Source organism: Erpetoichthys calabaricus, chromosome 3, assembly GCF_900747795.2.
Source record: "Erpetoichthys calabaricus chromosome 3, fErpCal1.3, whole genome shotgun sequence".
In the NCBI taxonomy this organism is placed as follows: domain Eukaryota; kingdom Metazoa; phylum Chordata; class Cladistia; order Polypteriformes; family Polypteridae; genus Erpetoichthys; species Erpetoichthys calabaricus.
The window spans coordinates 307,225,759-307,248,626 of NC_041396.2; the positions used below are offsets into that span (position 1 = coordinate 307,225,759).

General features: G+C 52.8%; 1 protein-coding gene across 1 annotated transcript in view; it reads left to right on the plus strand.

Annotated features, from left to right (window-relative positions):
* LOC114649218 (low-density lipoprotein receptor-related protein 1-like) overlaps positions 1-21,487 on the plus strand; it is a 141,430-nt gene extending 119,943 nt beyond the window's left edge. The window contains exons 42-89 of the mRNA XM_028798706.2: positions 2,555-2,744; positions 2,845-3,049; positions 3,143-3,335; positions 3,578-3,703; positions 3,794-3,922; positions 4,020-4,139; positions 4,217-4,330; positions 6,203-6,352; positions 6,436-6,558; positions 8,009-8,125; positions 8,216-8,344; positions 8,428-8,550; positions 8,631-8,771; positions 8,859-9,046; positions 9,127-9,310; positions 11,488-11,573; positions 11,658-11,777; positions 12,428-12,615; positions 12,708-12,913; positions 12,999-13,187; positions 13,650-13,798; positions 13,884-13,977; positions 14,062-14,178; positions 14,264-14,383; positions 14,579-14,701; positions 14,789-14,914; positions 15,006-15,122; positions 15,910-16,016; positions 16,103-16,235; positions 16,333-16,455; positions 16,543-16,665; positions 16,754-16,891; positions 16,986-17,117; positions 17,192-17,311; positions 17,402-17,673; positions 17,760-17,938; positions 18,036-18,142; positions 18,216-18,335; positions 18,423-18,599; positions 18,695-18,835; positions 18,965-19,138; positions 19,231-19,392; positions 19,466-19,640; positions 19,721-19,825; positions 19,912-19,982; positions 20,067-20,160; positions 20,242-20,386; positions 20,525-21,487. Coding sequence (XP_028654539.2) covers positions 2,555-2,744; positions 2,845-3,049; positions 3,143-3,335; positions 3,578-3,703; positions 3,794-3,922; positions 4,020-4,139; positions 4,217-4,330; positions 6,203-6,352; positions 6,436-6,558; positions 8,009-8,125; positions 8,216-8,344; positions 8,428-8,550; positions 8,631-8,771; positions 8,859-9,046; positions 9,127-9,310; positions 11,488-11,573; positions 11,658-11,777; positions 12,428-12,615; positions 12,708-12,913; positions 12,999-13,187; positions 13,650-13,798; positions 13,884-13,977; positions 14,062-14,178; positions 14,264-14,383; positions 14,579-14,701; positions 14,789-14,914; positions 15,006-15,122; positions 15,910-16,016; positions 16,103-16,235; positions 16,333-16,455; positions 16,543-16,665; positions 16,754-16,891; positions 16,986-17,117; positions 17,192-17,311; positions 17,402-17,673; positions 17,760-17,938; positions 18,036-18,142; positions 18,216-18,335; positions 18,423-18,599; positions 18,695-18,835; positions 18,965-19,138; positions 19,231-19,392; positions 19,466-19,640; positions 19,721-19,825; positions 19,912-19,982; positions 20,067-20,160; positions 20,242-20,386; positions 20,525-20,662 — 6,803 coding nt within the window. The 3' untranslated portion in view covers positions 20,663-21,487. The remainder of the gene's footprint in view (positions 1-2,554; positions 2,745-2,844; positions 3,050-3,142; positions 3,336-3,577; positions 3,704-3,793; positions 3,923-4,019; positions 4,140-4,216; positions 4,331-6,202; positions 6,353-6,435; positions 6,559-8,008; positions 8,126-8,215; positions 8,345-8,427; positions 8,551-8,630; positions 8,772-8,858; positions 9,047-9,126; positions 9,311-11,487; positions 11,574-11,657; positions 11,778-12,427; positions 12,616-12,707; positions 12,914-12,998; positions 13,188-13,649; positions 13,799-13,883; positions 13,978-14,061; positions 14,179-14,263; positions 14,384-14,578; positions 14,702-14,788; positions 14,915-15,005; positions 15,123-15,909; positions 16,017-16,102; positions 16,236-16,332; positions 16,456-16,542; positions 16,666-16,753; positions 16,892-16,985; positions 17,118-17,191; positions 17,312-17,401; positions 17,674-17,759; positions 17,939-18,035; positions 18,143-18,215; positions 18,336-18,422; positions 18,600-18,694; positions 18,836-18,964; positions 19,139-19,230; positions 19,393-19,465; positions 19,641-19,720; positions 19,826-19,911; positions 19,983-20,066; positions 20,161-20,241; positions 20,387-20,524) is intronic.
* Positions 21,488-22,868: the final 1,381 nt, after the last annotated feature.

Genomic DNA, 22,868 nt, shown 5'->3' on the forward strand with positions numbered 1-22,868 from the left:
TCTGTTTGTCCATCCAGTCTCTCATTTCTGTTTCTCATTTGTGAATTTCTCCTTGGGATTAATAAAGTATCTATCTATCTATCTATCTATCTATCTATCTATCTATCTATCTATCTATCTATCTATCTATCTATCTATCTATCTATCTATCTATCTATCTATCTATCTATCTATCTATCTATCTATCTATCTATCTATCTATCTCAACAGATGGCGCATCACAAACATTTGTAGTAATAAAATCCATGTCATTTCAACAGATGGCACATCACCACAAGCATTTATAGCAATAAACTGCATTGCATTTGTCATTTTCTTACTACAAATGTTTGTAAAGCACCATCTGTTGGAATGACAAATGCAATGCTTTTTATTGCTACATGTATTATAAAACATTCCAATAGAAGGTGCACTACAAACATTAATTCTGAGGTCTACGTCGATTACTTAGATTTCAACCTGTCTTAGATGTGTAGCACACCTGGTCCACTATAAAGGACAAGAGTCTGTGTATCTGTTTGTCCATCCAGTCTCTCATTTCTGTTCCTCATTTGTGAATTTCTCCTTGGGATTAATAAAGTATCTATCTATCTATTTCAACAGATGGCGCATCACAAACATTTGTAGTAATAAAATCCATGTCATTCCAACAGATGGCGCATCACCACGGGCATTTGTAGTAATAAACTGCATTGCATTTGTCATTTTCTTACTACAAATGTTTGTAAAGCACCATCTGTTGGAATGACAAATGCAATGCATTTTATCACTACTTGCATAACAAAATTCATTCCAGCAGATGGTGCACTAAGGTCTAAATTGATTACTTAGATTTCAACACGTCTTAGACGAGTAACACAGCTGGTCCACCGTGATGAAAGGACAAGACTCTGTGTATCTGTTTGTCTATCCAGATGCCATGTCTCTCATTTCAACAGATGGTGCATCACAAACATTTGTAGTAATGAACTCCATTTTTTCATTCCAACAGATGGCGTATCACTACAAGCGTTTCTAGTAATAAACTACATTGCATTTGTCAATTTCTTACTACAAATGTGTGCAAAGTGCCATCTGTTGGAATGACACATGCAATGCATTTTATAACTATTTGCATTACAAAATGCATTTCAGCAGATGGTGCACTAAGGTCTACATTGATTACTCAGATTTCAACACATCTTAGATGGGTAGCACGGCTAGTCCACCTTAATAAAATGACTAGCGTCTGCGTCTCTGTGTGTCCATCCAGTTGCTATGTCTCTCATTTCAACAGATGGTGCATCACAAACATTTGTAGTAGTGAAATCCATTTTCTCATTCCAACAGATGGCGTATCACTACAAGCATTTGTAGTAATAAACTGCACTGCATTTGTCATTTTCTTACTACAAATGTTGGTAAAGCACCATCTGTTGGAATGACAAATGCAATGCATTTTATCACTACTTGCATAACAAAATTCATTCCAGTAGATGGTGCACTAAGGTCTACATTGGATACTCAGATTTCAACAAGTCTTAGATGTGTAGCACGGCTAGTCCACCTTAATAAAATGACTAGCGTCTGTGTCTCTGTGAGTCCGTCCAGTTGCTGTGTCTCTGTCATTCCAACAGATGGCACATGAAAAAAAATTAGTAGTAATAAACCACTTTCCAGCAAATGTGTGTTATTACAACAAATGTTTGTGATGTGCCATCTGTTGGATTGACAAATCCAATGTAGTTTAGTACTAGCATTCCAAAATACATTCCAATAGATGGTGCACTGGGGTCTACATTAAATATTTGGATTGCCGCCCATCTTAGACGGGTAACCCAGATAATTCAGAAACAATCCTACACAATCATCCAGATGCAAAAAAAGTTGAGAAAGTGGAAGAGGAATTGTGAAAAGCTCAGGCCTTAAGAAAACAAGAGACAAAGGTCCTTTATATTTAAAGAATTTATAAACGAAAAAATTCCGGTGGACAAAAACAGCCAAGCAAAGGCGAAAAAGGCAATCCTCAAAAACCCAACAAGATCCGTCCAAAAACCAGCATCTCCGTCAGAACCGAATCCCAAGAGTTAAAAACTCGAACAAGCCAAAGAGAACGTACCGGAAGAGCTAATCCAGAGGGGTCAATGCTGAAGGCCTGGAGGCGGAGCCCTAGCTGTAGTGTCTGGTGGCCCCGCCCCCTCCAGTTCCATTTTTGGTGCACATCTATGAAAAGAGATTTAAATATGTAATTAGCATAATGCAAAACAAGGAATTAGTTCCACCAGTATACATAATCGATGATGAATACTAATAATAGGAGTGAGCAATCAGTGATACGTCCTCGACCCTTACACAGGTGACCATACAGCTGAGAGTGGCACGTGGTGGCCTCTTTTACTGGTGGTCACCTAAAGTAGCCTCGAGGTTTTGGCAGGTCCAGTATTCCCCAGTCTGGTCCATTCTGTCCATTCACCTCATGACTTGTGACTGACCACGTGCTTCGATCGAATGTCCCGTCGTCCTCTTCATCTTGCATCGAGTCCGCCTAACGCCGCTGTGTCTCTCTTCTCCTTAGACGTGGGTTCTGTCGAAGGCCTGGCCTACCACCAGTCATGGGACACGCTGTACTGGACCAGTTACACCACCTCCACGATCACGCGGCATACGGTGGACCAAAACCGCCAGGGCGCCTTTGAGAGGGACACAGTGGTCACCATGTCTGGAGATGATCATCCTCGTGCTTTTGTGCTGGACGAGTGTAAGAAGTAAGTCATTGCCCAGTACTGACTGGGAAGTCGGGGGTCCGGTGGGCTTGTTTGGTTGCTTTGTCTAGTTGGTCGCTGACTGCCACCTGCTGTCTCCTAGTATGATGTTCTGGACCAACTGGAATGAGCAGAGCCCAAGCATCATGCGGGCCTCACTGGCGGGAGCCAACGTCGTGGTTATCATCGGCAACAACATCCGCACCCCCAACGGCCTGGCCATCGACCACCGGTCCGAAAAGCTGTACTTCTCAGATGCCACCCTGGATAAGATTGAGCGCTGTGAATATGACGGGTCCAGGCGATACGTAAGATACCGTCCTCATGGGCGGGCAGAGGGGTGCATACATGTTGGGGGAGTGGAAGGGGTCCTGATGTCCCGCCGCTTGCTGTTTTTCCAGGTGATTCTGAGCGATGACCCCGTCCACCCGTTTGGCCTGGCTGTGTATGGCGACTACATCTTTTGGACGGACTGGGTACGCCGCGCCGTCCTGCGGGCTGATAAGTTTGTGGGCGGCAACATGAAGGTTCTGCGGGCGGACATCCCTCAGCAGCCAATGGGCATCGTCGCCGTGGCCAATGACACCAACAGCTGTGAGTGACGGACCACTCTGACCTTTGACTCCTTTCCCCACCCTTAACATTTAGGACTCACTTGAACAAAATGGGAGCGGGGCAACCAAGCAGGGGTGTCGAAGTGGCAGGTGGGAGGCTGAAAGGCCCGGCTGGGTCTGATCTCACCAGGCACCCTTCTGTCAGGCTCGGGCGCCCCTTTACTTTTGTTGCTGGGGGCCGCAGTTGGATTTGACCCTCGCTTTCTGCACTTCCCTCTCCAGGCCGGCAGTCGCTCTGTAGCATTAACAACGGTGGCTGTCATGACCTCTGCCTGCTGACCGCAGATGGACGTGTGAATTGTACCTGTCGAGGTGACCGCAAGCTGATGGATGACAACACCTGCAGTGGTGAGTGATTGACCGACCACCGGCCGTCCCTCTCATATCGATAAGCGGTGGCAGGTGAACCCAGCTGATGTCGGTGTGTCCACCTTGCAGCTCTCAACTCGTCCTGCAACATCCACATGGAGTTTGAGTGCGGGAACGGCGACTGCATCAACTACAACCTGACGTGTGACGGGGTGGCCCACTGCAAGGACAGGTCGGACGAGAAGCAGTTCTACTGTGGTGAGTGTGTGCAGCACGAGTGGGTATGGGGGGGGGGGGGGGTCATGTGTGCCCGCTCCACTGCTGGGAGGCTTAATGGTGTGCTCTGCGCCCACAGCGAGTCGCAAGTGCAAGAAGGGCTTCCGCCGCTGCCTCAATGGACGCTGCATTGCCTACAGCCACTGGTGTGATGGGGTGGACAACTGTGGAGACAACTCGGACGAGCTGCCCTGCAACAGTGAGTCGGGGGAACCTGCAGCCGGATCCTCTGTGCTCCGTGCTGCCCTCCCACACTGACACCTGTTCATGTTACAGAGACCCTGTGCGCGGCTGAGGAGTTCCAGTGTCGCGATGGCGCCTGCATCTCTGGAGCGAGCCGCTGCAACCAGGTGAAGGACTGCGATGACACCAGCGATGAAATGAACTGCAGTAAGTGTCCTGTGGACCACCTGATGCTCGCCCACCTTATTCGTTTGCCATGCCTTGTTAGATAAATAGATGTGAAAGGCACTATATGATAGATAGATTTGAAAGGCACTATATAACAGATAGATTTGAAAGGTGCTATATGATAGATGTGAAAGGCACTAAATAGATAGATGTGAAAAGATGCTATATGATTGATAGATGTGCAAGGCGCTATATCATAAATAGATAGATATGAAATGCACTATATGATAGATTTGAAAGGAGCTATATGATAGATATGAAAGGCACTATATAATTGATAGATATGAAAAGCTGTATATAATAGATAGATTTGAAAGGCGCTGCATCATACTATAGATAGATAGATAGATAGATAGATGTGAAAGGCACTGTATGATAGATAGATATAAAAGGTGCTATATGATAGACGTGAAAGGCGCTGTATCATAGATAGATATGAAAGGTGCTATATGATAGATATATAGATGTGAAAGGCACTATATGATAACTATGAAAGGCACTATATAATTGATAGATAGATATGAAAAGCCCTATATAATAGATAGATAGATATAAAAGGCACTGTATGATAGATATATAGATGAGAAAGGCACTATATAATTGATAGATATGAAAAGCCATATATAATAGATATAAAAGGCTCTATATGATAGATAGACGTGAAAGGCGCTGTATCATAGATAGATATATATGAAAGGCACTATATGATAGATATATAGATGAGAAAGGCAGTATATGATAGATAGACGTGAAAGGTGCTATATCATAGATGTGAAAGGTGCTGTATGATAGATAGATGGATAGATGTGAAAGGCAGGTGTTATGTGATAGATATGAAAGGCCCTATATCATAAATATAGATAGATATGAAAGGCACTATATAATTGATAGATAGATAGGTAGAACTTTATTTTTGCCCAGGGCAGAATTAGAAATTGTAATGGACTGGTCAGTGTGCACAAGAAGAGGACAATGATAAAGAGTTGGGGTGCCAAGGCAGCCACCCCATATATTTGGAGGTAGCAACAATCGAAAAAAACACGTAAAATATTTCAGAGTCGTCTCTACAGACGTGAGTTCTGTTCCAAGGTGGTGGAGCTTCTGGTTTTGGGCGCTTCTGACAGGAAGAGGTAGGTCCAGGTGGCCGGACACTGGAAGTGACATCAGAGGTGTCCTAGCCGTCAATCAGTGGGTCTGCAGAGGGAGAAAGACAGAGAGGCATTAGGGCACAGCGCTAACCCCTGGAGCGGTGGTAGAACTGCGGTCACTAGGACCCTTTAGCTGTCCCATATGTGTATGTGCATGACGATAAGATAGATGTAAAAGGCGCTATATAATAGACAGATTGATTTTTATTTTAGTATAGTAGGCAGGATCAGATGATACTTTATTTTGCTCAAGGGAGCTGCTTGGTTATGTAGCGCCCCCTGTGTGTGGAGGGTCTACGTAATGTCTCCTCACTAGTGAGGCCTTGTCTGCAGTCCTCCATATTAGAAACAAGAGGAAGCCCAGAGAAGAGGAACACAGAGAGCAAGTGAGGAGCGAATGGAGATTAAGAGGTGACCTGATAGGATCGGTGACAGTTGTGAAGGGACTCGGGGGATCAGTTGATCCCGGCTCTTATTTTAAGGATGAGTTTTTTTTTTTTTTCTCTTCTCACAAGGGCACTGGTCAGGCTGGTTAGAAAGTGTTTGTTCACACAGAGAGAGGACCCCAGATAGGTTGGCTGCTGCCCAGTCGGTGTGGGCGCTTCAGAACTTGACCTGAGTTCTGGCTGGCGAGCTTGTTGGGTCGAGTGCTCGAGCTCGTCCTCATGTCCTGACCGGTTGGTTCCCTTTGTCTCCACTGCAGCGGCCACCGACTGCTCCAACTACTTCCACTTGGGCTCCAATGGTGTGAACTTCATCAACTGTGAGCACACGAGCCTGTGCTACGCGCCCAGCTGGCGCTGTGATGACTCCAACGACTGTGGTGACTACTCGGATGAGCGGAACTGCCCAGGTTGGTCCATCACCCATCTCCGCTGACCCCTGAGCTTCCCTGGCAGTGGCTCATCATTTTTTTTTGCTGAATTCTCCTTCCAGATAAGAAGAAGCTTAAATGTCCAGTGAACTTCTTCAGCTGTCCTGGCGGCCGTTGCATCCCAATGAGCTGGACATGTGACAAGGAGAATGACTGTGAGAACGGGACGGACGAAGTGCACTGTGGTGAGTAAGCGCTGTGGGGGTGCGCAGCTTTGAGGGTGGCAGGAGAGCGTAGGGGAAGGTGCCTTGTGAAGTGGGGCCTTCGGGGGTCCACAGAGAAGGTAAAATCCGATAGATGGAGACTCGGATAGACGGTTAGAAAGGGGGAACCACAGACATGTGGAGGAAGTGACCAAGTAGTGTGGTGGACAGTGGGACCGTTTTGGAGGAGTTAAGTGACGAGCCGTGTTGGTCTGGGTGGTCTGTGCTCGTCATAAATGTTCAAGTTCAGTTTAGTTTAGTTTTTAATCTCAAGGAACAGGGACAGAGAGGTGAGTGACCATGTGCTATTTGCAGACACAGCCCTCGTCACTGAAGTCACCTGCTGCAGGTGATGGCTCTTCACTGCAGGCACAGTTCCAGTTTGGCGGATCAGGGCCACCGGGGTGTCCCCTTTGGCGCTCTCTTCATACTGGTATACAGTATGGTGGTGTGGTGGATTCATTTTCCCTCCGCTCTGATGTTTCATGCCACGGCCATAACAAGCAGCTTTGTCTTACAAACTGCCACCGAGTGTCACCGCCACCAGTTGGAGAAGGGCCACTAACTGAGAAAGATGGCCTCCCTTTTCTTTGAGACAATCTGCAGATCTTTTAATGCGAAGAGCTTCATGGAGGTGCAGTAGACTAGAATTTAAATGCTGAGATCTCAGGAATGAATGCCCCTCACGCCAAATCAACTTGGAGTTTGGGGGCTCAGCCTTTTAAGTAAAGCGGGTAGAAGGAGCCTGTGAGGATGTGGCTGGGCGGTGGGCCTTTAAGGCAGGAAGATGGCAAGTAATCGTGGTGGGAGGAGCTTGTACATGACATGCGGTGAGGGGGTGGAGCTTATTGACTGGCAACTAGTAATGTTGGGAGGAGCTTGTACATGACATGTGGTGAGGGGGTGGGGCTTATTGACTGGCAACTAGTAATGTTGGGAGGAGCTTGTACATGACATGCAGTGAGGGGGTGGAGCTTATTGACTGGTAACTAGTAATGGTGGGAGGAGCTTGAACATGGTATGTGGTGAGGAGGTGGGTCTTATTGACTGGCAACTAGTAATGGTGGGAGGAGCTTGAACATGGCATGTGGTGAGGAGGTGGAGCTTATTGACTGGCAACTAGTAATGGTGGGAGGAGCTTGTACAAGGCATGCAGTGAAGGGGTGGAGCTTATTGACTGGTAACTAGTAATGGTGGGAGGAGCTTGAACATGGCATGCGGTGAGGAGGTGGGGCTTATTGACTGGCAACTAGTAATGGTGGGACATGCAAAGTTAGGTGGAGCTTACTGACTGGCAAGTAACCGTAGTGGGAGGAGCCTGTAGATGACATGCGAGGTGGGTGGGTGGAGCGTTTTGACTGGCAAGTGCCAGCCGGGCAGACCCCACGAGCCCTGTGTCACCCACCCCCCCACTTCTTCCTTGCCTCCCCAGATATGTTCTGCACAGCCGTCCAGTTTGAGTGCAACAACCACCGCTGCATCTCCAAAAGCTGGGTGTGTGACGGGGCCGACGACTGTGGGGACGGCTCCGACGAGGACAGCAGATGCAGTAAGTAGCCTTGTCCTGGATTCTTTTTTCTTTTTTACCCACCTTGAGTGCCCCCCCACCCTGCTCACCTGTGTGCCCCACTCTTTCCAGAAAGCAAGACTTGCAGCCCAGACGCTTACCACTGCCCCAACTCGCACGTGTGCATCCCGCTGCGCTGGAAGTGCGACGGAGACCAGGACTGTCCTGACGGGACAGATGAAAGTGTGAAGGCCGGCTGTGGTAGGTCTCCTCAAGCCAGTGCTGCCCGCTGCCGAGGGCCCCACGCGCCCAGAGTCTCATTGTTTGACTTTCTCGCCCTGCAGTCTACAACAACACTTGCGGACAGGGAGAGTTCATGTGCCAGAACCGGCAGTGCATCCCGCAGCACTTTGTGTGTGACCACGACAACGACTGCGGAGACGGCTCGGACGAGTCCCTGGAATGTGGTGGGTGTCTCCTCCCCCCTGTCCCTTCGGCCCAATGCCATGCCCCGCTTGTGCCACATGCCTCCCTCTGTCTGTTCCAGATTACCCGACGTGCGGCCCCAATGAGTTCCGCTGTGCCAATGGCCGCTGTTTGATCCACAAGCAGTGGGAGTGCGACGGAGAGCCGGACTGCCACGACCGCTCGGATGAGGCGCCCAAGAACCCACACTGCACGGGTCCTGGTAAGTTGTGACGGCCCAGGGCTGCCACCGCCAGCTCTCCAGGTGGCACCACCCTCGGCTAACCACTCCTGTCGGCCCTCTTTCCAGAGAAGAAATGCAACGAGTCCTTCTTCCTGTGTAAAAACGGAAACTGCATCAATGACACCCTGCTGTGTGACAAGAACAACGACTGCGAGGACGGCTCTGATGAGCTCAACTGCTTCGTCAACGAATGCCTGAGCCGGCGGCTGAGCGGCTGCACCCAGCTGTGCGACGACCTCAAGATCGGCTACAAGGTTAGTGTGCCTGCCACGCCGTGCCCACCATAATGCCACCCTCGCCTCCCCTCTCACTCAGCTTGTGTTGGGCCCTGCAGTGTAGGTGTCATCGTGGATTCCGGCTTAAGGATGACGGGAAGACTTGCGTGGACATGGACGAGTGCACCACCACCTACCCCTGTGCCCAGTTCTGCCTGAACACCCACGGCAGCTTCAAGTGCCTCTGTGCCGAAGGCTACGAGGTGAAGCCTGGCGACCCGACCAGCTGCAAGTCCACCTCAGGTGAGCCCCCCGGGACTGACTGGCGCTCTGACGGGTCACAAGTCTGGCCCGATGGCACAGGAGTTGCTGCTTCTTGGGCTTTTGCGTTCTTTTTTTTTTCATTTTGATGTTTTCCTCCCATGGAGATCAAAGGCTCGCTTTGGAGATTCTTGGGGCTGCTCAAAACCAATTTCAGGGGGTTTGGTTTTCTTTTTTGATTGGACCCGTTTGCCCGCCATCTTGTATCTTTCATGATCGCCACCCTGTCTTGAGCTCCACTTCCTGCATTGCTAAGGGGTGTGTCCTTTGGGTGTGACATCACAGGATGAATTGACTTCCTTGTCCGAGCTGTGACTTCTCCTTTGAGTTTTTGACCACAGCTCTCGTCTCCCGTTGTGACGTTGACCCTCTTTGTTTTCTGATTTGCCGCTTTTCACCCTTTTTCTGACAGAGCGATAACAACAGGACTGGTGCTGATCCATGGAAACAAGTATTCTGGTCCCTTTGCTTTTGTATAGCGCCTTTCCCTTCAGATCTCCTTTTATTTTGTCCATCCTCTTCCACGTTGGCCTTCCTCACTTTCTCGTCCGCATGTTCTTCACTCTTTGGCCCACATCTTCATCGTCTCTCCTCATCACCTGGTCCACACCACTTCACTCTCCTGTCCTGTTGTTTCTCTCCCTCTCTTGGTGTCCCCTCTGGTGGTCTCATTTCTTATTTTGTTCCTTTTTTGTGACTCCACACGTCCATCATCTCCACCTTCTCATTTCCGTCTCTTCCATCTTCTTCATCATCTTCTCCTGCTGCTCTCTCTTCATCGCTCGTGTCTCAGCTTCACACATCATGGCTGGTGGTCTTACCTCACCGTCTTGCCTTTACTCTTCTTCACCTTAATTCTTCGATCCCATAACACTCCTGATGACTTCTTCCAGTTGTTCTCTCCACTCTCTGCCACCTCCTTCTCCATCTTGGTCTCCCTCTGACACTCAATGTTTAAACTCCTCCACTCTTTTCAGTAGCAGACTAACCTCGGACTCCTGATCGTCATTAAACCCCAGATATCCTATCATCTTCTTCTTCCTCTTCATCTTCAGCCCTTCATCTCCTAAAGCCCTTCTCCAATCGTCCAGCTTCTTCTCCACTTCTGGTGCCACACAACTCAATGTCATCGGCACAATGCAGCACCGGGGGGATTAGTCTTTAATCTCATAAATCAACACCTCCATAAGCAGGTCAAAGAGGTGAGGACTTGAAGAAGACCCCGGAGTCCTCACTTCCAATCATCACACTCTTCTAAGGTCCTCATTTGTCACTCATGCCCCTCCAGAACTATTGACATGCTCCTCTATCTTAAACACTCGAGTGGCAGCGGTCTCGGTTGGGCTTGGCACTCGAGTGGCAGTGGTCTGGGCGGAGCTAAGCACTCGAGTGGCAGCGGTCTAGGTGGGGCCATACACTTGAGTGGCAGCGGTCTAGGCGGAGTTAAGCTCTGGGGTGGCAGCGGTCTGGGCTAGACTAGACACTCGAGTGGCAGCGGTCTAGGTGGGGCCATACACTCGAGTGGCAGTTGTCTGGGTGTGGCTAGGCACTCGAGTGGCAGTGGTCTGGGCGGAGCTAAGCTATCGAGTGGCAGTGGTCTAGGCGGAGCTAGGCACTTGACTCCCAGTCAGCTGGATGTGAGCTTGGCCATCAGCTAAACAAAAGAAGTTGATGGGCTGAATGGTCTCCTGATGTTCATCGCATGTCGTATGTGGCAGCAGGCTGGACAGGGTGAGATACTTGAGTGGCAGCTGACTGGGCGGGGCTATATAGAAGAGTGACAGTGTGCTGGGTGTGGCTAAATGCTCGAATGGCCATCAATTGGGCGGGGCTACATTCACTCCCAAGACCTGGAGTTTTGAAGCCTTGGAGGAGATGCTGGGGCGGCTGAGATGTTCGCCTGCTGCTCTCCTCGTGTTTTGTTACTTTTGTTATTTCACCTTTTTTAGTGTTTTTTATTTTTTTTCATGAGGTGTTTATTTTTTTTTCCTGTGTCAATGACGTTGTCGTCGTCTTATCTGACGTCTGTGCCTCACTATTCAGTCGCCCCGTCACGCCTTGTGAAGTTTGCACCTCTCGTCGTTTGGCCTGCTGGCCCTCAGCTGTCCGGTCCACTCGTCTGGTGGTCTCTCTTAACGCCTCTTTGTGTCTTTGCACAGATGAGGAGCCGTTCCTGATCTTTGCTAACCGCTACTATCTGAGGAAGCTGAATCTGGACGGCTCCAACTACACCCTCCTGAAGCAGGTGAGCTGTGCCGCCGCCGCCACTCTGGTGAAGAAGGGGGCTTCCCCGGGCTGACCGTGAGCTGTCTGTGCTTCTCACCCACAGGGCCTGAACAACGCCGTGGCGCTGGATTTCGACTACCGGGAGCAGATGATCTACTGGACGGACGTCACCACGCAGGGGAGCATGATAAGGCGCATGCACATCAATGGCAGCAACGTGCAGGTGTGTCCTCTGAATGCTTGTTGACGGACCCCCCAATCACTCGGGGCACAACAAGCCCGCCATCCTTTTTAATCTTAAAAATGGAGACTGTGTCCCCCGACATGCTCCTCCCACCTCTCTGGGTGACACAGGTGACTGGGGAGGACTGGTGGGGGGGGGTCTCTCCTGTTTCTTAAATTTTCTTCATTAAGCTCCTGCATGCTTGGTCAGCCCCATCAGCAGCTGGCATTCCTATGCCAGGCACTTGGTGCCCTAAGTCTCTTGTGATGGCAGGACCCTAGACACTCTAACCTCCAGTTTAATGGTGCCAGGTCAGCCTGTTGGCTGTGTGATGATGACGGGATGAGTTTGTGTGTCATACCCTCTTAGACCTAGCCTTAGTCACATGGCAGTATCGTGCCCGCTGCTCAGACAGACTTTACACTCCTGTCGAGGGCACTTCCTGCAGCAGAGTGGCGTCCCTGTGAGTAAATCCCCTTGTCCTGGCTGTTGGTCCGTGGTTTGTGGTGGCACCTTTTGCCCTGGGGTGCCCCCTCAGGAATTTTCTTTCTTAAATGTCCACTTTGCCACCCTGGCAGGTTGTGATCATTGATACGACTAACCGGCCCGGCCCCTGGTGTCCTCAGTCCTCTTCTTCTTCTGCTTTTCAGGTTCTTCACCGTACCAGTCTGAGTAACCCCGATGGCCTGGCTGTGGACTGGGTGGCAGGAAACCTCTACTGGTGTGACAAGGGACGAGACACCATTGAGGTCTCAAAACTGAATGGCACGTACCGAACAGTGCTGGTGAACACCGGCTTGCGAGAACCGAGAGCCGTAGCTGTTGACGTGAGAAATGGGTAAGGGCAATCAATGTGAGCCAATCACTAGTGGGCACCATAAAGAGCCACAATGCAAGTGGGTAAAAGATCTGACCTTAATTACTCCTCAGCTATTTGTACTGGTCCGACTGGGGTGATCACCCACACATTGGGCGAATTGGCATGGATGGCACCAACAGGAGCGTCATCGTCGACACCAAGATCACTTGGCCCAATGGCCTGACGCTGGATTTCATCAACGACCGCATTTACTGGGCCGACGCCAGGGAGGACTACATTGAGTTTGCCAGCCTGGATGGGACTAGCCGGCACATGGGTGAGTGTGCCCCCCGAGAGCTGGCTGGGTTTCAGGGTCTTAACGGTACCAAGTAGAATGCCATGTGCCTCTGTGTTGCTTGTAGTGCTCAGCCAGGACATCCCCCACATTTTCGCCATGACGCTGTTTGAGGAGTACATCTACTGGACCGACTGGGAGACCAAGTCGATCAACCGCGCCCACAAAACCCTGGGCACCAACAAGACCATGCTGATCAGCACCCTGCACCGCCCCATGGACATTCATATCTTCCACCCCTATAGGCAGCCACCAGGTGGGTTTCTGTGCGCCATGCTTTACTGGGCTCGTATGGTCATGCGTGCCAACAGCGGGCATCATGACGTGTGAAGTCAGGCTTCAGTAGTTATTGGCACGCAATTTCAGAATCTTGAAGTAGGCAAATGAAGAAAAAAATGTAAAGGGCGGTGAGGATTGGTGGTCAAGATTGTGGGATAAAATGGACAAAGGAAGACCACTGCTGTGGATCTGAGGCGGCTGCTTGGGAGGTCCGAATGATTTATTTAATTATAGAGGCAGACGCAAAACAGAAGTGGACCATTTCAGAAGGGGGCATGGGGGGGGGGTTGTGGTGGCACTGGGTTCTTCCCACCTTAGGGCTGCGTGCCACCAGATGACGTGATAGTGTGCTGCGGCAGTGATGGAATGTTGTCAAGGTGGCTTTTCACTGTCACCCACCCAGCGCCCACTCACCCGTGTTTTTGTTTGTGCTCCCCAGTGACCCACCACCCCTGCCAGACGGACAACGGCGGCTGTTCCAACCTGTGTCTCCTCTCCCCCGGGGGTGGCTATAAGTGCGCCTGCCCCACCAACTTCTATCTGGCAGCCGATGGCAAGAAGTGCCTCTCCAACTGCACGGCCAGTCAGGTGCCTGTCATCTGGGGTCTCTGGCAGAGTAGTGGCAGGTTTGTCCTTCATGCCCCTCTAATGCTTCTGCTTTCCTGCCCCACAGTTCGTGTGCAAGAACGACAAGTGCATTCCTTTCTGGTGGAAGTGTGACACCGAGGACGATTGTGGTGACCGCTCAGACGAGCCGGAGGACTGCCGTGAGTGCTCTGCCATGCACGCTCCTGGGCGTGAACTCTGCCAGTCTCTTGCTTGCTCACTCTTCCTTTTCTCCTCTCTTGCAGCTGAGTTTAAATGCCGCCCGGGTCAGTTCCAGTGCGGAACGGGCATCTGCACCAACCCAGCGTACATCTGTGACGGGGACAACGACTGTCAGGACAACTCAGATGAAGCCAACTGCAGTGGGTTTTTTGTATTTTTTTTTCTTTTCTTTTTTCTAAGTCGGTTGGCATCCGTCGTTGACCACCTTGGCCCGCTCCCTTTCAGATATCCACGTCTGCCTGCCCAGTCAGTTCAAATGCACCAATCCGAGCCGCTGCATCCCAGGTATATTCCGTTGCAATGGGCAGGACAACTGCGGAGAGGGCGAGGACGAGAAAGACTGCCGTGAGTATGAAAGGCGCTATATGCCATAACGACACCATGGTAGTGCTGGAGAGCAAAGTGTTTAAACTCGAGGGTGAAATGGCTGGCACAAGGGGCATGTGAAGAAGGGGAGGGGCAGCTTGTGCAATGTCTAGCTACCCCGCCCCTCATGTTTATCCTGTGCCTGATTGGTTCTCTTTCTGTCCCGCCCCACAGCGGAGGTGACGTGTGCGCCAAACCAGTTCCAGTGCTCCATCACCAAGCGCTGCATCCCACGGGTGTGGGTCTGCGACCGGGATAACGACTGCGTGGATGGGTCAGACGAACCTGCCAACTGCAGTAAGTCCCTCCGCCGGGCACGCGGAGAGTGGCAGCTCGTCGCCCCGCTCAGCCGCTAAAGCCCCCACCCCTCTGCTTGCCTTACAGCCCAGATGACGTGTGGCGTGGACGAGTTCCGCTGCAAGGATTCTGGCCGCTGCATCCCGGCCCGCTGGAAGTGCGACGGCGAGGACGACTGCGGGGACGGCTCCGACGAGCCCAAGGAAGAGTGCGGTGAGCGAGTGGTCCCCGGATCCCAGAGGGGGGGTGGGCGTAGAGGTTTGGCCTCGCCCGCTTTTAACCATTTCTTGGCATTGCTTCACAGATGAACGAACATGCGAGCCCTACCAGTTCCGCTGCAAGAACAATCGCTGCGTGCCCGGCCGCTGGCAGTGCGACTACGACAACGACTGCGGGGACAACTCGGACGAGGAAGGCTGCAGTACGTGGGGTGGGGCGGGGCGTTCCCGGTCCGTTCTCCGGCTCATCCTCATGTCCCCTGTCGCTGAGCGGGGTGCCGTGTGCCTCCTCGCCGTGTGTCTTACTGTAGTCTGAGGTTTGAGTTGGACTTTCTAGCCATGGCATTTCACCTCATCTTATGTTTTTCTTCATTCCACACTGGCCGCTTGGGTGGTTCAGAGGTAGGTCTCTCCGCTTAACGTACAAATGTCTTTGGTTTCTGAGCTCCTCTCCCCTGCAGCGGCTCTCACCCCCCATCCCTGTCGTGCCATTCCACTTTGAGACGGCTTTGCCCGCGTCGCTCTTGCACCTCTCATGTCATGATGGCCGTGTCTCTCTCTCTCTCTCTCTCTCGTTCCTTCTTTCTTTCTCTGTCTGGGGAAGGACGCTGTAGCCCCCCGGGAGCCCCCTGGGTTCATCTCCTGCTGCCCTCCTTTCCCCAGCGTGGCTTTGGCCTGCCCGTCTGTCCCTTTTCTGGTTACCTCAGGTCTGCTCTCTGTCTCTCTTGCTGTCACCTCCTTTGTCCCTTTGATCAGGCCTCTGCAGGTGTGGCTGCAGTTTTTCTTTCTGCCACTCAGGGTGCCCGCCTTACTAGGCCAGTGTAAAGAGGCAACCCACCCCTCCCCCCCCTTGGCTCACTACTTGATACGGTGGTCTGGCAGCCGTTCACATCGCGGTTGTCTGCCCGTATACGTGGAGCGACCACCGTCTTCACACGTTGCCTTGGTGACGTCACCGTGTTTTGTCTCATCTGCTTGTCTCTTCTGCAGCTCCGCGCCCCTGCTCAGAGAGCGAGTTCGCATGTGCCAACGGACGCTGCATCGCCGGACGCTGGAGGTGTGATGGAGACCACGACTGTGCCGACGGCTCCGACGAGGTAAGCCCCCCTCTCGCCGTGTGCCACGTTGGCACCTCCCAGCCGAGCTCTGCTGCCCTCAATGCCACGTCTGCTTCGCTTTGCAGAAAGACTGCACGATGCGCTGCGAAGCCGATCAGTTCCAGTGCAAAAACGGCCACTGTATCCCTCACCGCTGGCGCTGCGATGACGACGCCGACTGCATGGATGGCAGCGACGAGGAGAACTGCCACACCGGAGGTAATGCCACGTTGGTCTGGAGTGTGTGGCTGTGGCGGCCCCCTCTTTGGTGACCTCGTTGCCCATTCCTCTCACTTGACCCCTGTCTCTCCACTAGTGGTCCGCACTTGCCCCCTGGACGAGTTCCAATGCAACAACACCTTGTGCAAGCCGCTGGCCTGGAGGTGCGATGGCGAGGATGACTGCGGTGACAATTCGGACGAGAACCCCGAGGAGTGCTGTAAGGACGTTTAGCGGGCAGATGGCACTCATGCGTGTTGCCCATCTCTGCTCTTAACCCCTCGTTTTCTTCCTTCAATGTCTGCAGTGAAGTTCCAGTGCCCCCCAAATAGGCCTTTCCGATGCCAGAACGACCGCGTGTGCCTGTGGGTGGGCCGGCAGTGTGACGGTGTGAACAACTGCGGTGACAACTTTGATGAAGAGAACTGCGGTAAGGAGGAGCTGGGTGGAGGGGACCGTTTCTCTGCCCGCCGTCACCTGCTTCTTCACCCACATTTGTGCCCTTCTCGTGTCCACAGAAGCCCCCACCTCGAAGCCCCAGTGCGGCAAGGACGAGTTCCAGTGTCGCAATGGCAAGTGCATCAGCTCCTTACTGCGCTGCAACCATTTTGATGACTGCGGGGACGGAGCCTCTGATGAAGAGCGGTGTCTGAAGGGTGGGTGAGAGTGCCCAGCAATATTGGGGGGGGGGGGGGGTACTGGGGGGGGTCACGACTACCCTGACACTCCTTGTCCCCCTCTCCCTTTCAGATTCCAGAACTACCAACTGCACCACCTCGCCCAGCGTGTGTGGCGCCGAGGCCCAGTGCCACACTCGGGGAGACGTGACCTACTGTAGCTGCAAAGCGGGCTTCCAGCGCGTCAACAGCAACCAGTGTGAAGGTACGGTGGGCTCTGCTGGGGCGCTGGGTGGTCCTCCGAGGCTCCCCTGACTGACCGACTGCTTTCCTTGGCAGACATCAACGAGTGCCTGCGTGCGGGCACCTGCTCCCAGCTCTGCAACAACACCAAGGGCTCGTTCATGTGCAGCTGCTCGAGGTTCTACGTCAAGGTGAACCACACCTGCAAGGCTGAAGGTGTGTGGTGCTGGTGGTCCGGGCAGATTCCTCACCGCCCGTTTTTTTTGGCCGGCCGCTTGAAGCTCACTTCCCGTCTTGCGTCTCCAGGCTCGCAGCACCAGGTGCTCTATATCGCCGACGACAACGAGATCCGCAGCATCTACCCCTTCAACCCCAACTCGGCCTACGAGCAGGCGTTCCAAGGTGACGAGAACGTGCGCATCGATGCCATGGACATTTACGTCAAGGGCAACAAGATCTTCTGGACCAACTGGCATACGGGCAAGATCTCCTTCCGCAAGCTGCAGACCTTGTCACCGCTCAACTCCAACTCGAACCGAAATCGCCGACAGTTGGACGGCGGGGTGACAGACCTGACTGTGAGTGTGGGGCCGGCCAGTGAGCGCCTGACGAGACCAACTAGCTCCTAGATGGCACCGAACTTTTCTTTGTTTTAATTCTGCAGATTCCTGGGCTGAAAATCCCTCGGGGCATTGCGGTGGACTGGGTGGCGGGTAACATCTACTGGACAGATTCGGGGCGCGATGTCATCGAGGTGGCCCAGGCCAATGGGGAGCACCGCAAGACCCTCATTTCGGGGATGATCGACGAGCCGTACGCCATTGTGGTGGATCCCCTAAGAGGGTGAGGCGCACTGGGCTCTCTGCCCTCCTGCGGTTTTCGCCAGGGGTCGTGGCCTCATGTTGAACGCTCGCTCTCTCTCTCACTTCTTTGCCAACAGAATCATGTACTGGGCGGACTGGGGCAACCACCCCAAGATCGAGACCGCCGCCATGGACGGCACGATGAGGGAGACACTGGTGCAGGACAACATCCAGTGGCCAACAGGTTGGGGGCGCCGCAGTGTGACAAATGGCAGTGAGTTGTGACACGCGAGTGATGCCATCTCCTCTTTGCGCAGGTCTGGCGGTGGACTACTTCAACGAGAGGCTCTACTGGGCGGACGCCAAGCTCTCGGTCATCGGCAGCGTGAGACTCAACGGGGCCGACCCCGTGATTGCCATCAGCAGCAGTAAGCATGGTGGGTATCGTGTGACAGCCGCGTCCCCCCACTCCCCTCCCCCGGACTGTCCTCCCGCTGAGCCCCCTTCTCTCGCCCCACTTCCAGGTCTCAGCCACCCGTTCAGCATTGACATTTTTGAGGACTACATCTATGGGGTCACCTACACCAACAACAGCATCTTCAGGGTCAACAAGTTTGGCCACGGCCGAGTGGACTTCCTGAGCTCGGGGCTCAACCACGCCACGGACGTCGTCCTCTACCACCAGTACAAGCAGGCCGAAGGTAAGCCTGGCGACGCCTCGGCGGCATTGGCGCGTGTGGAGGGGGCTGGCGATGACCAACGTGACCCCTCGTCTGCCTCTTGTTCCCTCCTGCAGTGACCAATCCCTGCGATCGCAAGAAGTGTGAGTGGCTGTGCCTGCTGAGCCCCAGTGGGCCCGTCTGCACGTGTCCCAATGGCCGAAGGTTGGACAACGGGACTTGCGTCGAGATCCCCGTGCCCACCCTGTCTCCCGTCTGTAAGTATCTGACGCAGGAGCCGTCTGGGTCTTGTGAGGCTCTAAGACCCGCCTCAGTGCCCTGTCACTGTGCCCACCTGCTCGCTGATCTCTGCCTAACTCTCATTTTTGTAACCCCCCCAAAAACAGCGCCCACCTCCGGAACCTGCAGCCTTCAGTGTCTGAATGGAGGGAGCTGCTTCCTGAACGCCCGCAAGCAGCCCAAGTGCCGCTGCCAGCCTCGCTACACCGGAGAGAAGTGCGAGACGGACCAGTGCCGAGACTACTGCCTCAACGGAGGAACCTGCACAGCGTCCCCTACGGGTAACACGAGCCCCCGCCACCTACACCCCCCCACCCTCGCCTCTCCCCTGCCAGTCCGTCTGACCTCCACTGTCATTTCTCTCTCTGTCAAGGGACCCCAACCTGCCGCTGCCCCAACGGCTTCACCGGACCCAACTGCAATCAGAAGGTCTGCAAGGGCTACTGCCAGAACAATGCCAGCTGCATGGTCAACCAGGGCAACCAACCCAGCTGCCAGTGCCTGGAGAACTTCAGTGGGGACAAGTGCCAGTACCGTAAGTCCCAGAGACCCAGATGGGGTCAGACAGTCGCCAGGTTGGTACCATTCTCATGTCCTCTCACCTGCAGGTAAATGCTACAACTACTGCCTGAATGGTGGCACGTGCCAGCTGGCATCCAACAACACCAAACTCTGCCGATGCCCCCCGCAGTACGACGGTGAGCTTTGCAAGCAGAACAAGTGTGACCGCTGCAAAGATGGCACCTGCAACCTCAACAAGCAGAGTGGTGAGGTCACCTGCAAGTAAGTATGCAGCAACACGCCACACTGGGACATGCCCATGGGCAGTGCCCTCTCACACACCCCCCTCCCTTTGCTTGCAGCTGCACTAACGGCAGGATTGCCCCCAGCTGCTTCACCTGCGACAAATACTGCCTGAACGACGGCGAGTGCTCCATGAACCCACAGATGCAGATGCCCGAGTGCAAGTAAGAGCCAGCCTGGCGGGGATTCTTTTGTGTGCCACGCTTGTGTGCCCCTTTGCCAACACTCAAATGCCGCTTCTGCCTTTCAGGTGCCAGAAGGGTTGGGCCGGGCCTCGGTGCGAGAAGTACAGTGACGTCGAAATGGCCAAGACGTCGGGAAGTAAGTATTTGGCATCGAGTATGGGGGTCTCGGGTTGGGGTTTTGGGTGCCCGTGCTCGCCCTTATTCTATTTCTTTCCCGTAGAAACGGCGTCCATCGTGGTTCCCATCATTGTGCTGCTCCTGATTATCCTGCTGATCACGGGGGCCGTGTTCTGGTACAAGAGGAGGATGCGAGGGTGAGCGCTGGCATCCGGGTGCCATGGGGTAGCCATGCTGGCACATGCCTTGGTCTTACCAGTCTCTGTCTCTCTCTGCAGGGCAAAGGGCTTCCAGCACCAGCGCATGACGAACGGTGCCATGAATGTGGAGATCGGGAACCCCACCTACAAAATGTACGAGGGGGAGCCCGACGATGATGTCGGGGAGCTGCTTGACGCGGACTTCAACCTCGATCCGGACAAGGTAGGAAGGGGCTTGAGCTTGTGGAGCGCCACCTCAAGGGGGCACAATGTGTCATTTACTGCGGGCGGCCTGGAAACGCTCCTTGTGGGCACGGCCAACCTGTCCCTCTCTCACCCTCTCTCATTTCTGTGCCTGCAGCCTACGAACTTCACCAACCCGGTGTATGCCACCCTCTACATGGGCGCGCACAGCAGCCGAAACTCACTGGCCAGCACAGACGAGAAGAAGGAGCTGCTCTCCCGGGCTGACGATGACCTCGGAGACCCCCTGGCATAGACAAGTGCCCCCCCCCCCCGCCAACCGCTGCCAGATTGGCATTTCTTTTAATTTCTCTTTTACAAAAAAAAAAAGATTTAAGAAAAAAATTTAAAAAAGCAAAAAAAAAGGCAACACGGACAAATGTATAAAATGTACAAATGAAGGACTACTTTTGTATGTGGCTGCAGTGTTGGATTTTGTTCTACCGACTCGGCCCTCCTCCCATCCCAGATGCCCACTACCTCTGTGCCTGCAGCGTCCGGGAGCCTGGCGAGACGTCCACATGCCAGCGGGTGCCACCGACAGAGCCCCCCACCCCCACCCCCCAGGGCTGGACACTGGAGCCGCCGACTGTTAACTCAACACCTGGGCTTCCCCGGCGGGCGAGGGGCAGGCGGGCGCCCGAGGGGTCGCACTCACTTGATCGGTAAGGGCCGGCCGGCTGGCTACGTAGACTTGGGCGTCTTTCTTCGACCGGTTGGGTTCGGGTTTATTTTTATTTTATTTTTTTTTTTTTTTTTTGGTTTTTGAATTTTTGGTTTTTTCGTCCCGCTGGACGCGCGCGCCTCGACTCGGCCAAGTGCTGCTGCCCACCTTCAATGCATGCACCTCGGACAACGTAACAGCCGCACCCCGGCGTCCAATCAGCTTCACTCGACATGCATTTTTTTAAGGGTTTGTTTTTTTTTTTTTAATAAAGACTACAGAAACGGCTTTTATAGTAGAAATGCATGTGGCTCGGTCCTATTTTGGGAAGAGAACAATGTTTTAATATTTTTTTTGCTGGAGTACTTTACAACTAAACAGATATTGTTATAAATAAAATTTTAAAAACTGTACAGACTTTGCCCTGCGCCTCTCGTCTCCATCTTTCTGTCTTTGCTTTTGTTTTTTATTTCTTTTAGTCCGCCACTGGGGGGGCTGCCACCACAAGCCCCCCCCCCCGCATATCTGTTTAAAGGTTCAGCTCCAAATCTCAAGGCCTATGAGAGGGGGGGGGCCCTTCTATCTGTTCATCCTTCAGTTCCTACACCCCACAAGCCGCCCCCCTTTCCGGCTGAGTGCCCACCTCCCTGCTGATCGGACAGCAGTTTCTACACTCAATGAACGTCCAGGTTTGTCCCCCCAGTTCCTACCGATGGGACCACCGTTGCCGCACCCCACAGGCCCCCTAATATTGGCACCCTGCCTTGTGCCCTGTGCTGGCTGGGATTGGCTCCAGCAGACCCCCGTGACCCTGTGTTAGGAAATAGCAGTTTGGATAATGACTGACTAATGTGAATGCAAGTCCCACAGCCTATGGGCCCCCCTTCGTCTATCAGAATATCCCCCAGTTCCTTCTGATGTGACCACCATTTCCGATTTGAATCCCACCTTCCTCTGATGTGAGTATAATGTCTAGAGCTCATGCGACAATGGGCCTCTTCTTCCTCCTCTTCCTCCTCCTCCTCCACCAAGTCCTACTGATGTGGGTACAACACCCAACCATCTCCTTTAGCTGAAGATCACAGTTCAGTTCCCCCACCCAACCTGTCTGAAGATCTAACCCCCCCCCCAATTCCCTCCAATGTGACCACCATCTGAAGATTCAAGTCCAAATCCCACCTTCCTCTGACGTGAATACAATTTCCAGAGCCCACGTACCCCGTTCTTCCATCTAAAGATCAGAGTTCCATCTCCTGTTCCCACCCATGTGTCTGAAATTTTATCAGCCCACCAAATACCTGAAGATCTGAGATCAGTGCCCACCTCCCCACTGTTTGGATGGCAGTTTCTACACTCAACGATTTCCTTCTGTCTGAAGATCCACATCTGGGTTCGTCCCCCCAGTTCCTACTGACAGGACCACCGTTGCCACACCCTACAGGTCCACTTCTCTTTAAAGATCCCACTAATGTGAATGCAAGTCCCACAGCCTATGGGCCCCCCTTCATCTATCAGAATATCCCCCAGTTCCCTCTGATGTGACCACCATTTCCTGTCTGAAGATTCGAGTCCAAATCCCACCTTCCTCTGATGTGAGTATAATGTCTAGCGCTCACGAGACAATGGGCCTCTTCTTCCTCCTCCTCCTCTGCCAAGTGCCACTGATGTGGGTACAACGCCCGACCGTCTCCTTCAGCTGAAGATCACAGTTCAGTTCCCCCACCCAACCTGTCTGAAGATCTAACCCCCCCCCCCAGTTCCCTCCAATGTGACCACCATCTGAAGATTCAAGTCCAAA